Genomic DNA, 12,578 nt, shown 5'->3' with positions numbered 1-12,578 from the left:
TGATGGGAAGGCGGACCGCGTTGTGCTCTGGAGACAATCAGACACCTCGAGGTACTGGCATCGAGGGCCTTGTGGGTGCAGGGTATTAAAAGGCCCATGGCAGACTGGCGAGGCGTGTCGGTTGAACGGGGTCAGTGAGGCACGTAGGTTGTTGTCTTTAGGCCCGTTGCGGTACGTTAGAAAACCACCGGAGAGCAGAGAAAATACAGTAGGTGGTTTTGAATCAGGCTCTATTTGCAACTCGTGTGTGTGTTCAGTGGCTTCCTCTTTTATCATATTCTCTTGGTCTGATACTCAGAGGCCCTTCATTTTTATCCCAAGATGCATCTCTGGTTAAAGGAGCGAAAGAGGAAATGCTCGTTATCCTCAGGTTTCAAATACATCACTGCTATTTTAATAACCAAAGCAAAACCGCTGAGGCCGTCGCCATCTTTTTGCAACCAGTGAATATAGTAACCATATTTGGACTGCTGAGGAGTGACGCCGTGGTAGAGACGCCATATACGGCTCTGGTAGCGAACTGTCAATCACAAGGTAGCCCCGCCCCTAAAGCATACTCTGCTTTATCATCTATTTGACTCTAAATGGACCATAGTTTACTAAATGAACATCATGCTGCATTGAAGAAGATTTAAATGAGCGATTAAGACCACAAACTCATGTTTACAATGTTTACTGAGGGAATAGATCAAGTGAGAAGTAGTCATTTTCTCATAGACTTCTATACAATCTGACATCTTTTACACAAAGAATTACACAAAAGCACCACTTTAAGTCTTGTGTTTGCCAAAGATGTGCTCTTGGAAATATGCCATCCAGTGTGAAAAATAAGCATAAAAACGACTAAAGGAATGTTGGTTGACTAAGACCAAATCGACCGATTAGACAGCTAATGGACTAAGAGGGACCAGCATATAGTTGTTTTATCTCTCAGACAAAATGATAAAGAAGGAACATGTGTAATTGACCCTTCTCTACCTCAATACTGTTATAATAGTTGTGTACGTTTGTAATGCACAATTATTTTGTGAGAAAAGAACACAAGTGTGGATCAGAAAAAAAAAGACTAAATATTTCAGGCTTGAAGTTGACAGTCATCCCCCAAATGCACCATCTTTGGCCACCAGGCGGCAGCACGCACCCACCAGAGCTCCCACCAACCAGCACACAAGTTAGGGTTGCAGTTGTTGACTGGTTGAAAGCCTCACTCATATTAGTCTCACCCTGGTATAATTAATGGTAATCAGAGACATCGTGCTGTTGGCACTGTGGGACACACTGTCGGTGTCTTTGTTTGAGCGATCATCTTGTTCTGTTGTTATCATTGCTGGTATTTTAGGGGACTTCTGCCTTGAGTTTCCCTTTGCTAAATGTCACCGTTTGTTGCCAGTGTTTGATGAATAGCTCATTCTTCATAGCTGTGAACGGAAGACAAACAAGGGGAAACACTTTTGGGCAAAACCTAAAGGAAAAAAAAACTATCTACTATCTGTACTTCCCTGTTGAACTCTCCCTCAGACAGAAACAAAAGCATTACAACCATCCCCAGGTTGTTTTAGTCTCGACTTCCTTTTGAAAATACACAATTCAACCTCTGAAAAAGGCACCCAGACGTATGTCAGTGCGCCGCACGGTCCAGCCCTGTTGGCATCGCCATCCCTTCAAATTCACCCTTCTACTTTTAGACACGCCGGCCCCAAGTGGCTCAGATCCCTGGGCCTGGCAGCCCTGCCCGCCTTCACAGCCACCAGGTAAATGTGGCGGTCAGTTGGCGGGACACCGGTGCCATGCAGGGGCCTGTTGACACGGTTGGCCAGTGGCAGACAGGCCGGAGAATGTTAGGGAGCCGGTGCCTCTAAAGTCAGTCATTCAGGGTGTTCGGCTACTGGCTTCCTGATGTGGACAGAAGGCAGGCAGAGCTCTGTTGAGCAGCAGATGTTTTACACTGAGGCCGTTACCCTCATTTCCTGGGCGGAGAGCTCGTCGCTCTATTAGACGAGTAACAGGAACCAGAAAAAAAAAGAAGAGTTAGAGGGAGAGAGACACAGGCAGAGCGAGGGAGTGCAAGAGAAAAGTTAGCTGAGCTTCCACAAATCACTTTGTCACCAGCAAGCTCTGACAAGCACCAAGAGAGAGAGAGAGGCAGCGCACGGGAGGAGAGAGAGAGAGAGAGAGAGAGAGAGAGACGGGGAGTTAAATAGAGGTGCGAGTAGGGGAGTCGTATCAGAGGAGACTCAAGGGGGAAGGTGTGAAGGAGCTGCACAGGGCATAAAAGGAGGCGACACCGATGGATGGATAGACTCTCAGAACAGTGTTAAGGAACTCGATTGCTGCTGCTGTGTCTGTGGATGGTACGCTCAGTTAAAGAGAAGGTGTGTCAAACTTTCCTTACAAGAGGACAGTGTTCAGTTAACAGCGTGCTTGAGCTGCTCAGGCTTGATCCACCGATATCACATTATTGTGTTTGAGAATGAAGACACAGTTGCAGCTGCCCTGCGTGAGTGTGTGTGTGTGTGTGTGTGTGTGTGTGTGAAGTAGGCATGAGGCGTTGAAAGCATTTTCTGGTGAACTGCAGCTGTGCACAGATCACATGCTGTTATTGCTAAAAAAAAAAAAAAAAGAGGTAGTCAGAGCGGGAGAGCGACACAAGTTTATCTGATGTTTTTTTTGTCCTGCGGGGACATTTCTTGATGGCTTGACTGCATCGGTTTGTGAACTGGTCTAGAGTAAGTCAGTGAGATTCCAAAATACTGGGTTAGACTTTTGTTCCCCGAGCCGAGGATATTTGATCAGCTCCGGGGTCGACACTTAAGCCCCTGGGGTCATCGGATCAAACTTCAAAATAGGCCGTTTTTTTTGTTCACTTCAAGCACAGGAGGTAATCGTTGACGTTTTCCCTTCTTCTCGACAGAGGGCCTACTCTTGACATCGCGTCCATGTGCCAGGCTGCTCTGAGTGCTCTGTGAAGAAACCTTGTGGGTCAAGGAGGACAGGAAGCAGTGTCAGCTGAAACGCCTCAGACTCCGATATCAAGTACGTTGAGCTCTGCCGGAACCGTTCACTTCACGTTCGCTCTGCTGCTCCCTGAGGACATGTAAAAAGGAGACTGGGGCCGACACGTGGAAGTTTAAAATACTCAAGTAAGACAGGATTCAGAGGGTTGGTGGATTATATGTGGACTCGTTGAGGGTCTTCTGAGTCTTTGGGTGTTGCTGTCTGTGTGGACGTTTGGCTGGGCTGGGGCTCTCATAGCATTTGACAGCTCCGCTCCAGGCTTCATTTCAGGGTCTGGGACGTCATCGCGTTACCTGTGTGGCTGAGTCAGAGGGCTGTTCTCGTCACTAGACGTCTATCCGCCCACTGGGAGATTCTCTCCATCCATCCCCTCAAAGAAGACACAAGTGATTTTGTTTTTTTTTACAGCAGCAGCGACAGCGGTGGCACCAGTAGTCCGGAACTTTGCGGGCTCTCCACACTGCTTCATTTGTTCTGCCGGTGTGTAAACACCTCACGTCACTCACACCTCCCCACCGAGTGATTCACCGCTCTCTAAGCATCCCCCCCCCCCTCCTCCGGTTGGAGACAAGCGGCGAGAGAAAAGGTGAGGGAGGATTCGCTGAGAACCAAAGCGTGCAAACGGTCGCAAACGGTCGGCACCATGAAGCTGGCGTTCCTGGCGCTCATGGCCGTGTACGCGGTGTGCAACGTGAGCGGCATGTCCACGTGTAAGACGTTGGACCTGGAGATGGTGAAGAAGAAGCGCATCGAGGCCATCAGGAGCCAGATCCTCAGCAAACTGCGCTTGGCGAAAGAGCCCGAGGCAGACCAGGCGGGGGACGAGGAGGAGATCCCGACCACCCTGCTGTCCCTCTACAACAGCACCAAGGAGATGCTGAGGGAGCAGCAGGCCGAGGTCCATAGGAACATCTCCACGGAGCAGAAGGAGGAGGAGTACTTCGCCAAGGTGCTGCACAAGTTTAACATGACCGGTGAGTACCAGATACATCAGTCATCACATGTCATGGTCGAGAATGAGGGGGAACTGCTGATGGCTTAACTGCAGCACTAAGAATGTCAAGTAACAGAACGGCTGTGATTTATGCTCCTACATTTACAGGTACTTCTTAAGAAACACACACACACGGAAGCAACGATCCTGGAGAAGATCGTTTCGATTTTCTAAAATGGTTGTTCTTCAGATCTTACATTAATAATGGCAAAATCAAAATCAAACCAAAAGACCGTCTGAGGCATTTTGTCGCTCAAAGCCGATATTTCACATTGACATTTCGTTGGCCCACAACAACTCACAGCTCAGTTGGCAGGAACATTTTTTGGCATTGTACGTTCTTTCGACTCACAGAACAAGAGATGTAGAATATATCGAGTGACCGTTAATGAAAGTTACTTGGTATGAATAACCAGTAATAACAAGTAACCAAAACGCAAAAAAGTCCACTGAGGGCGGATTGGAGGGCTGGTGATTTGGTCAAACACAGGACTTTTACCCAGTAGGCCGCTGTTGCTGTCCCGTGTGAAACCAAACCAAAACGACTTTCCGCTTGTTACGCAACCCTGTTACACTTGTTGCTTATATGTTAGGTCTTTTTTCGTAAGTAGTGCCTAAACCTCAACAACCATCTCACAACGTTAACCGAGTGGCATTGTGTGTTTCTTGCTAGCGCAAAACAAGGCTGTTATGAAATGTGCAGAAATGTGTTTTTTTGGTTCAGAAAACCCCATCATTCAACTCATCCGGTGGTTTACAATGGGGTTGCAATTCTGCATATATTTAAACCTTAATGCAGGTGCTGGCATAAACAGATTTACAGCCCAAATTAATCAGCACCCCGTGGGCCAGGGTCAGCTCCGGTCTCGTCAATAAATTCCCTCCAACATGTGTACCTCCATCTGATCTCCACCCAACATCTCCAGGAGTTCAGAGATCACAGGCGCTACCAGTTAGCAGGGCCGGGTGTAGCATGTGATCTGACGCTCCGTGTTGCCTTTCCTGGTATCTGTGGCATTTTTACTGCTTTATTAGCGCTGTTTGTTTGGCTAGCTCACATGCGCTGTTTGTTCAGCCAAAATGGATTTTGGCTGTAATCAAGCAATGACTCCCAAACTGCGATGATAAACAGACTCCATTGTTCTCTACATGTCTATACTCCTCACCCTATCAGGCAGGCATTCACACTATCCCTCTTTTATCCACCACTTCAAAAGAAAGACTTGAGTGGATGGACCGTGCTCAGGAGTGTGCAAACTAAACGGAGAAGAAAGGAACTTTAAAAAAATGAAGGGGCTTGAGTTTTGTTCTGCTTAGATGGAACCTCCCCCCTCCCAAAAAAACAGGAGAGAATCAAGGGAAAATTAGATGAGAGAAGACATCCTTCACCCTCTCTCTCTCTCTCTCTCTCACACGCTCTCTCTCTCTGTCCCTCAGGGATTGGGGGTTTCCTGTAATTTGAGCATCGGGTTCTCCTTTGCTTATCCTGTCGCTTGTCCTCCATCATATCTCTTTCTCCCTGACCATTTTCCACTTCGTTCCCATATCTCTCCGCCCATGATTACCTCTCTCTCTCTCTCTCTCTCTCTCTCTCTCTCTCCTCTGTGTTTCCTGAGCTTATTATCAGTGTGTTTGCAGCGTGTTTGTGATGGGGCAGCTTGGCAGGAAGGAAGGCAAGGCCGATGGCCACTGAGATCTCGAGTGACTCAGGTCCGGTGCAAGCGGTGCCCATGGGGAGCATGTGTTTCCTACCTCTGTGGAATGCCAGAGAGCAGCCATCCACCGTCCTAACCCTCGGCACGGCTCCTTCAAAAACACACTGGGAGAGCCAAGTGTGCGAGTGGACGTGTGCAGGCCCAGCGAGAAGTGTTTTGCAATTATTTAAAAAAACACACACACACAGGAGGGTGTAGGCGACAATCCAGCTTCTGTGAGTGAAAGACAGACGACTGTGTGTGAGCAAAGCCATTTAAAAAAAGTTTTTCTTTTTTATATATTCATTAACAAATCCTATTCGTCACCTCAATTTGTAGTTCTTTTTCAGTGGACGACTCACACTTTCCTGACTCCCCTAAACGGCCTACGGGGATGCATATTTGTGTGCGTTTTAGAACTTAATAGTTTTAGCCTCCGTCGTGGTAATTGCGTGGCGGATTAGGCTGGATTCCCTTTGGTTAATTATCAGTCACACCCCCCCCCCCCCCCCCCCTCCGTGTTGAAGGCCCACACAAGTTCACCTCTCCCAATCGTGCTCGTCAACAGAGAGAACACTTTCCCCCCCCCCCCCACTTGGAAAGCGGCCACTTTGCGCCCCACTCGGCGGGGCAATTAGTTCACCGAGTATTCGTTATATTCGAGAGCAAATGAAGCTACTGCAGCCCTCCGATGAAGAAGAGTGGCAAGGGGGGGTGTCGGGACGGCGTGCGTAGAAACAGGGCGAGGTGGGGGAAACTAGACATTGACGAGTGGGCTGTGGGAGGGTGGAGCCCAGCGTATATATATGAAGGAGGCAGGTATTTAGCCTGTTGCTGGAATCTGGTTCCTCCCACTGGTAATTACAGAGCTGTCTCCCTGCCTGTCACAACAGCTGTCCCCCGGCTTACCTGCGGATAGGCCCTGATTCAACACACAAATCCCCACCCACACCCATGTTAGTGCGCAGGCCAGCGTGCTGTCTTTACCCCTACCTGGCAGAGCGAGGCCTGGTTCAGAAATTCTGTTGGATCAGATGGAGCAGTGTAGTGGCAGGGACTTGATTGGAAAGTAGAAGTGAGGATGAAGCTGCAGCCAACTTAGGGGAAGTGACTTCATTTCCTGTTCAGTAAACACTTCTCCAACCCGTCACGTATTTATCTCGGTTTCTCTATAGCCGGAGACGGTGACTTTCCGTTATCTTGGCGTCGCTTGGTACATCAATGCCAGTTCGCCTCTCTCTTCCCATGCTGCTGTGACGCTCGGGTTTCAATTCGAGCGCCCGCAACCAAACATTTGACTTTTGCTCTGGGTGGGGCCGGTAGAATGTCATCTCATTTCCCCCTTACCAGCACACGACAGCTCTCTCTCTTTTTCAGTTTCACTTTGGCCTCACTAGCTAAGCACCAACACAGATGGTGATATTGTGTAAGTGATACACCAGGCGGCCGTGACGCGGCGGATCCCGGTAGAGGCTGCGTTCTTGCTCCTGTCAAAGAGTAATTCCCGGACTTTGAGTGGAGAGAATCCCGGCTTTGGCAGGCTGAGGCAGAGTGGAAGGTTTGGGCCTGCGCCAGGTCCCAGGCTCCACTGATACACATCTCCAATTTCTCTGCACCCCCTCACACCCGCTCACACCCTTCCAGCCCTTCACAACTGTGAGTTATATTCATATGAGTGCATTCTTCACTTTGCTGTTTTTCTTTTACACTCCCCCCCCTTATACACCTTCTCTCACTCTCTGTTTCTACATTTCACTCTCGATCCTCTTCCCTCCCATCCTCCGCTTATCTTTGCATGTCCCCGTCTAACTTAATCCTTTTGTAATGTAACGCTGGTAGATTTATGGCGTTAAAGCCTTCAGTAGCTTGGCTCTGTTTTCCATCAACCTCTGCAGGGGGAATGTTCCCGCTGTCACGATGCGGTGCCGGCTCGGGGAATACAAGTTGCAAATATGGGCAGGAATACTGTAAGAAAACAAAACACTCTCTGTGGTGAACTTTACAGCAGCTGGAATAGATGAATGTTTGGCTGCAGTTAAGATTAGTGAGTACCACTGTGAGTTTGGCTTTTCCATTTTATTAGTGTTTGTGCGGAATTCTGTTTGTTTATGAAGAGCAGAGTGACAAACATCCCGGGTGTTACATTTTGCAGCGCAGTGTGCAAATATAATAAAGTAAATGAATGTAGTGTAATGCAGAAAAAATATTCATAGCTTAAAGGTGCAATATGTAATTTCTGACCTGATCATTTCAACTCTACTACTGGATCCCTACAATCTAAATTCACAGTCATCAGTTATATAAAAAGAAAACCATCTACAAACTTAACGGCAGGACAAAACTTCGTAGAATTCGAGAAAACTGCTGAAACTCTGCGAGTCGGTCAAAAATAACGCTGCTATCTTGCCATCTTTGCGGGTGGCGTCAAACCATAGTTAATGTTATACATCGTTTGTGTTTTTTGTGCCGCTAACCAGGTGCTGTATGGTCCTTGAACATCTATTGGAATAAATCTTAAGTGGCAGATTCGAGAAAAGACATTTTGTGAATTTATGTGAATTACATTTCCCATTCAAATTAGGGCCCCTTCTTTGTGCATAAGATTTGTTTGAGACATTATATTATACGACCGGGCTAGTTACTTATGTGTTTTCTCTCTAACATGATGGCATATTGTGCCTTTATGCATCCAAAAACCCAAGATGAATTCTTGCCTGAACTTGTTTCGTATATCCCCACAGCAACAAACAACACAGGGACCACCAAGGCCTCCAAAAAGATCCCGATGTTCTTCAACATCTCAGAGATACGGAAAAGTGTGGGAGATTACCGCCTGCTGACCAGCGCCGAGCTACGGATGCTCATCAGGCAGACCACGATAAATGAAGAGCAGCGGGTGGAGCTGTACCAGGTTCTGAACAAGAAGCCCCGCTACCTTGCTTCCCGCTTCATCACCAACGAGTGGAAAGACAAATGGCTGTCCTTCGATGTCACTGAGACCCTGCAGAACTGGCTCGAAGGGACCGGTGAGATAAACATGCTTTGTTTATTGATCTGGTACCACTATGACCTCTGTCCAGTTGTTTAGTTCGGTGCAATCTTGTGCAATTTACCTTCACAGATAAAGTAACCAACCAGTTTAAATTTTCCCCCTGTTTTAAATTTCTGTCTCACCAGAGGATGAGCAGAGTTTCCAACTTCGGGTGTTCTGTGAATGCGGCCAGACAGGTGTCGACAGTAGCTTCAGCTTTAGCATCTCTGGGATCGAGACTGGTAGGGGAGACACAGGATTGATACAAATGATGACAAAGCAACCACCCTACATCCTGACCATGTCCATCCCTCAGAACAGCAGCAGCCACCTCACCTCGCGCAAAAAACGCTCCACGGAGACAAAGGAAACCTGCACAGCGTAAGCAATCCTGCAAATATCATGTTGTTCTGTTACTTTAGGATAGTTACAGTGGGATAGAAGCACTTTACAATGCCCCCCTCATTCCACTGACACAAGAGGCCGAGCTGCCGTGCAAGGCAGATGGCCTGGCCCTCAGCAGCAATTGACCCTTCGCTAAGCCCCGCCCCCTGCAGCTACTCCGCCACTCCAAGCTGTCAGAGCTACCATGGAGCCCACACTGTCACTAACTGCACTCCCTGAAGAAATACTATCTGGAAATGTACCTTCTACAGCAAATATCTTTAAGCCGTATCATCACACTAAAGATCCCTAAAGATGGTTCCCCCGTTTTCTCTCATGCAGCCAGACGGAGACCTGCTGCGTGCGGAGCTTGTACATCGACTTCAGGAAAGATCTGGGCTGGAAATGGATACATAAACCAACGGGCTACAACGCCAATTACTGCATGGGGTCCTGCACCTACATCTGGAATACTGAAAACAAATATTCTCAGGTATGGGGCAACACCTCACTGTCGCGCATCTGCTTACATGGCTGAATAAGCCACAGTCATGTAGTCACTTCAAGTGAGGAAGTCTGTGTTCGAGTCACGGCTTGTTAGGGGGTTTAAATGACTGGTGAGCTGATCATCAATTAGTTGGTCAATAGAAAATGAATAATTCTAACAATTGAATAAACATTTCAGTCAAACATTGGTTCCAGCTTCTCAAATGTGACAATTTTTTAGACTATACAATTAATCAATTAATCCAAAAAATAACATACTAATGACATACTAATTAAAGACGAATGAATGTTAATGACAGTTATCATTAGTTGCAGGCCCAATACAAATAATATAGCACTTTAACTGTTGACCTCGGAGTAGAGCGACTGCTCCTTCATGTCAAAGGGGTCCAGCTGAGGTGGTTCGGGCATCTGATCAGGATCCCTAATGGACGGCTTACTTAGAGGTTTTCCAGGCACGTCCAACTGATTAAAGGCCCCGGGATACACCCAAAACATTCAGGAGAGATTATATATCTTGTCTGTTCTGGGAAAACCTCGGGGTTCCGCAGTTAGAGCTGGAAAACGCTGCTGGGGAGATGGACGTATGGAATTCCCTGTCAAGCCTGCTGCCCTTGCTGCCCAGCCCCCGAATCAGTGGAAAATAATGAATGGATGGACTTTGATATCAAAACCACTTTGGTCCAGACTGAAATATCTCGACAGCTAATGAATGGATTACCATAAAATGTGGTATCAAACAATGAAGAAATGTTTTTGTTTACTAACATTGAAGGTGATAAATACGAGATTGGGAGTATTTCCATTGCCACACAATGGCTTTTAACCTGGCAAAAGCTAAGCCAGCGGCTCGCGGCTGGCGTGTTATGTTTTCCTGAGCGGGAACCGGAGGGTGGGTGCTAAACTTCTACGACAACACTGTATACGTCAGGACAGCGTTATCGCCTATAACCGCAGTATTAGAGCAGAGCTGTGTCCATGAGCTAGCCAATGTGGTCTGCCCGGCTGTGTACATGAAATAAAGCAAAGAGAAGCTCGGTTTAAAACGCACTCAGAGGGAGAGCGACTTCCTTTATCTGCTCAGGTCAACATTACTCTATATCTTTAAATGGATAATAGCTGTTTGCTGCTATATTTTTGCACTGAATATCGAATTGAACACCTTTTTAAATTACATTTACAAAGACTGTTCACGAAGCAACACTTTGTGAATAATTACTGGATTCTAGCGAAAAGCACTCTCGTAACTCTAACCCGTAAATCCAAGTCTATTACAGCTGCTTTCACCTCGTGTTGCTGAATTCTGAGCCGAGTTCTCTGTTTTCATGTCTTCCCCCTCGTATAATTGTTTACAGATTTTGGCCCTGTACAAGCATCACAACCCAGGAGCCTCTGCCCAGCCCTGCTGTGTTCCCCAGACACTGGAGCCACTGCCAATCCTCTACTACGTGGGCAGGCAACACAAGGTATCTATGCCGCGGCCAAGTAACCGTCATTCTGGGGTGAAATGTTTACAGAACATTTTTATGTGAAAGCAACACTTTAGCCGATGATTAATCACATCACTGTTGGTTTTTCACCTTCAGGTGGAGCAGCTGTCCAATATGATCGTGAAGTCCTGCAAGTGTAGCTAAGAATACGGCACGGCACACCGCTCTGCCCGCCCCTCCAACACACTCTGAGATGTGTTCAAGAGTACGGAGGGGAGCATGTGACGGAGGTAAAGGGGACGAGAATAACGTGGAACAAAATATTTGAAGTCATCGGGATCTTTTGCGGTCACCACCATTCCTCCTGCAAAAACTCTACCTTTATCACACACATCACACCGTGGACTTCTTCATATAGATATTAAAGATATCATTTTCTATGTGTATATACTTTTCCCTTGCAGTAGTAAAAAATATCTGTCTTGAAATGAATTAATTTATTTGTTGGAGGGACAGATCTGTAAAGAAGTGCATAAAAGTGAGTCAGTTTGACATGAAAAAGGTTAAAAAACATGATTAATACCCCCCCCCCACCCAAAAAAAAGGTGGATAAAGGATGCCAAAGGACATGAGGACCAACATGACCTTGATGAAAGAACACTTTCTTTTTCACAGATGATTGTGTGGGACTTTTGTTTTTCCCATATCATCTTCCTTATGAGGTCACAGTTAAAGGTGCTAAAAATCCCAGGTGTGGAAAACAGCGGTGGTTGTTTGGGGTTTTTCCTGGACGATAACGCCACAGGTGTTTTTGGAGAGAGTCGCGCCGTAGAGGACCGCAGACAGCCACGGGGACAGTCCGACCTGGGGAAACTCCCTCTGACTGAGAGGCTGGAGCCTTCAGCCAACAGAGCGGCGTTTCACACGAGCCGTCTCTCTTACTCTTTGTTTGTTTTTTAAGCCCACGTGACTTATACAATGCTATTTTTGTCCTCGTAGCTGTAATGCCAGTTTGTCCTTATGAAGCCTCCCGTGCTGTCAGAGAACATGAGTAATATCAGGGGGTGTAAGAGTGATGACGCCGTGTTTTTTTGTCCCTCTCAGGATTTACAGCTTGTTGTCTCTAGAGGGTGAGGGTCAGGGGGATGTGGCTGTGGTGTCGGTTTTAGGGAAGCCGTTGAGACTCAATACACACATTTGCTGTTTGTTTTTCATAGTAAGGTAGGGGCAATTTTTTTTACTCATCTGAAGTGTGATGCTTTTTGCACAACTCAAGAAACAACCCAAAACTTTATAGTGCACTTACCATTTGAAATTTGCATTTGTACATATTTTAACAATTTGAAATAAACGTTGTTAAATTATCACGTCAGAGTGGAAGATTTCTGTGAGCAAAATAAAACCACATGTGGTGTTTCCACTTGTCAGAGTGTTGTGTTGTGAAGGTGTGTGTGTGTGTGTGTGTGTGTGTGTGTGTGTGTGTGTGTGTGTGTGTGTGTTGTTGCACTTGTTGGTGCATGCAA

The 12,578-nt window shown here is 46.8% G+C and overlaps 1 protein-coding gene across 4 annotated transcripts; it reads left to right on the top strand.

Moving 5' to 3' along the window:
- The first annotated feature begins 2,151 nt into the window (after positions 1 to 2,151).
- tgfb1a (transforming growth factor, beta 1a) lies at positions 2,152 to 11,696 on the top strand. Of its 4 annotated transcripts, none has more exons than XM_079166082.1 (8): positions 2,152 to 2,372; positions 2,912 to 3,989; positions 8,445 to 8,729; positions 8,881 to 8,976; positions 9,056 to 9,115; positions 9,461 to 9,611; positions 10,981 to 11,091; positions 11,212 to 11,696. In XM_079166082.1, the coding sequence occupies exons 2-8, from the start codon at positions 3,659 to 3,661 to the stop codon at positions 11,231 to 11,233; spliced, it is 1,056 nt and encodes a 351-aa protein (XP_079022208.1). In that variant the 5' UTR covers positions 2,152 to 2,372; positions 2,912 to 3,658; the 3' UTR covers positions 11,234 to 11,696. The 4 variants fall into 4 exon arrangements, with proteins under 4 accessions (XP_079022208.1, XP_079022206.1, XP_079022207.1 ...); XM_079166080.1 differs by having other exon boundaries at positions 2,154 to 2,372; positions 2,912 to 3,033; positions 3,424 to 3,989; positions 8,881 to 9,115; XM_079166081.1 differs by having other exon boundaries at positions 2,154 to 2,351; positions 8,881 to 9,115.
- Positions 11,697 to 12,578: the final 882 nt, after the last annotated feature.

The sequence above is a fragment of the Pholis gunnellus genome, assembly GCF_910591455.1.
Source record: "Pholis gunnellus genome assembly, chromosome: 9".
Classification (NCBI taxonomy): Eukaryota; Metazoa; Chordata; class Actinopteri; order Perciformes; family Pholidae; genus Pholis; species Pholis gunnellus.
This window is presented reverse-complemented; position numbering and strand designations above follow the sequence as displayed.

Coding starts and splice junctions, on each gene's coding strand:
- tgfb1a (XM_079166081.1), top strand. CDS start 3,659: ATGAAGCTGGCGTTCCTGGCGCTCATGGCCGTGTACGCGGTGTGCAAC. Junction 8,730..8,880: donor GAACTGGCTCGAAGGGACCG/GTGAGATAAACA, acceptor CTGTCTCACCAG/AGGATGAGCAGAGTTTCCAA. Junction 9,612..10,980: donor CTGAAAACAAATATTCTCAG/GTATGGGGCAAC, acceptor AATTGTTTACAG/ATTTTGGCCCTGTACAAGCA.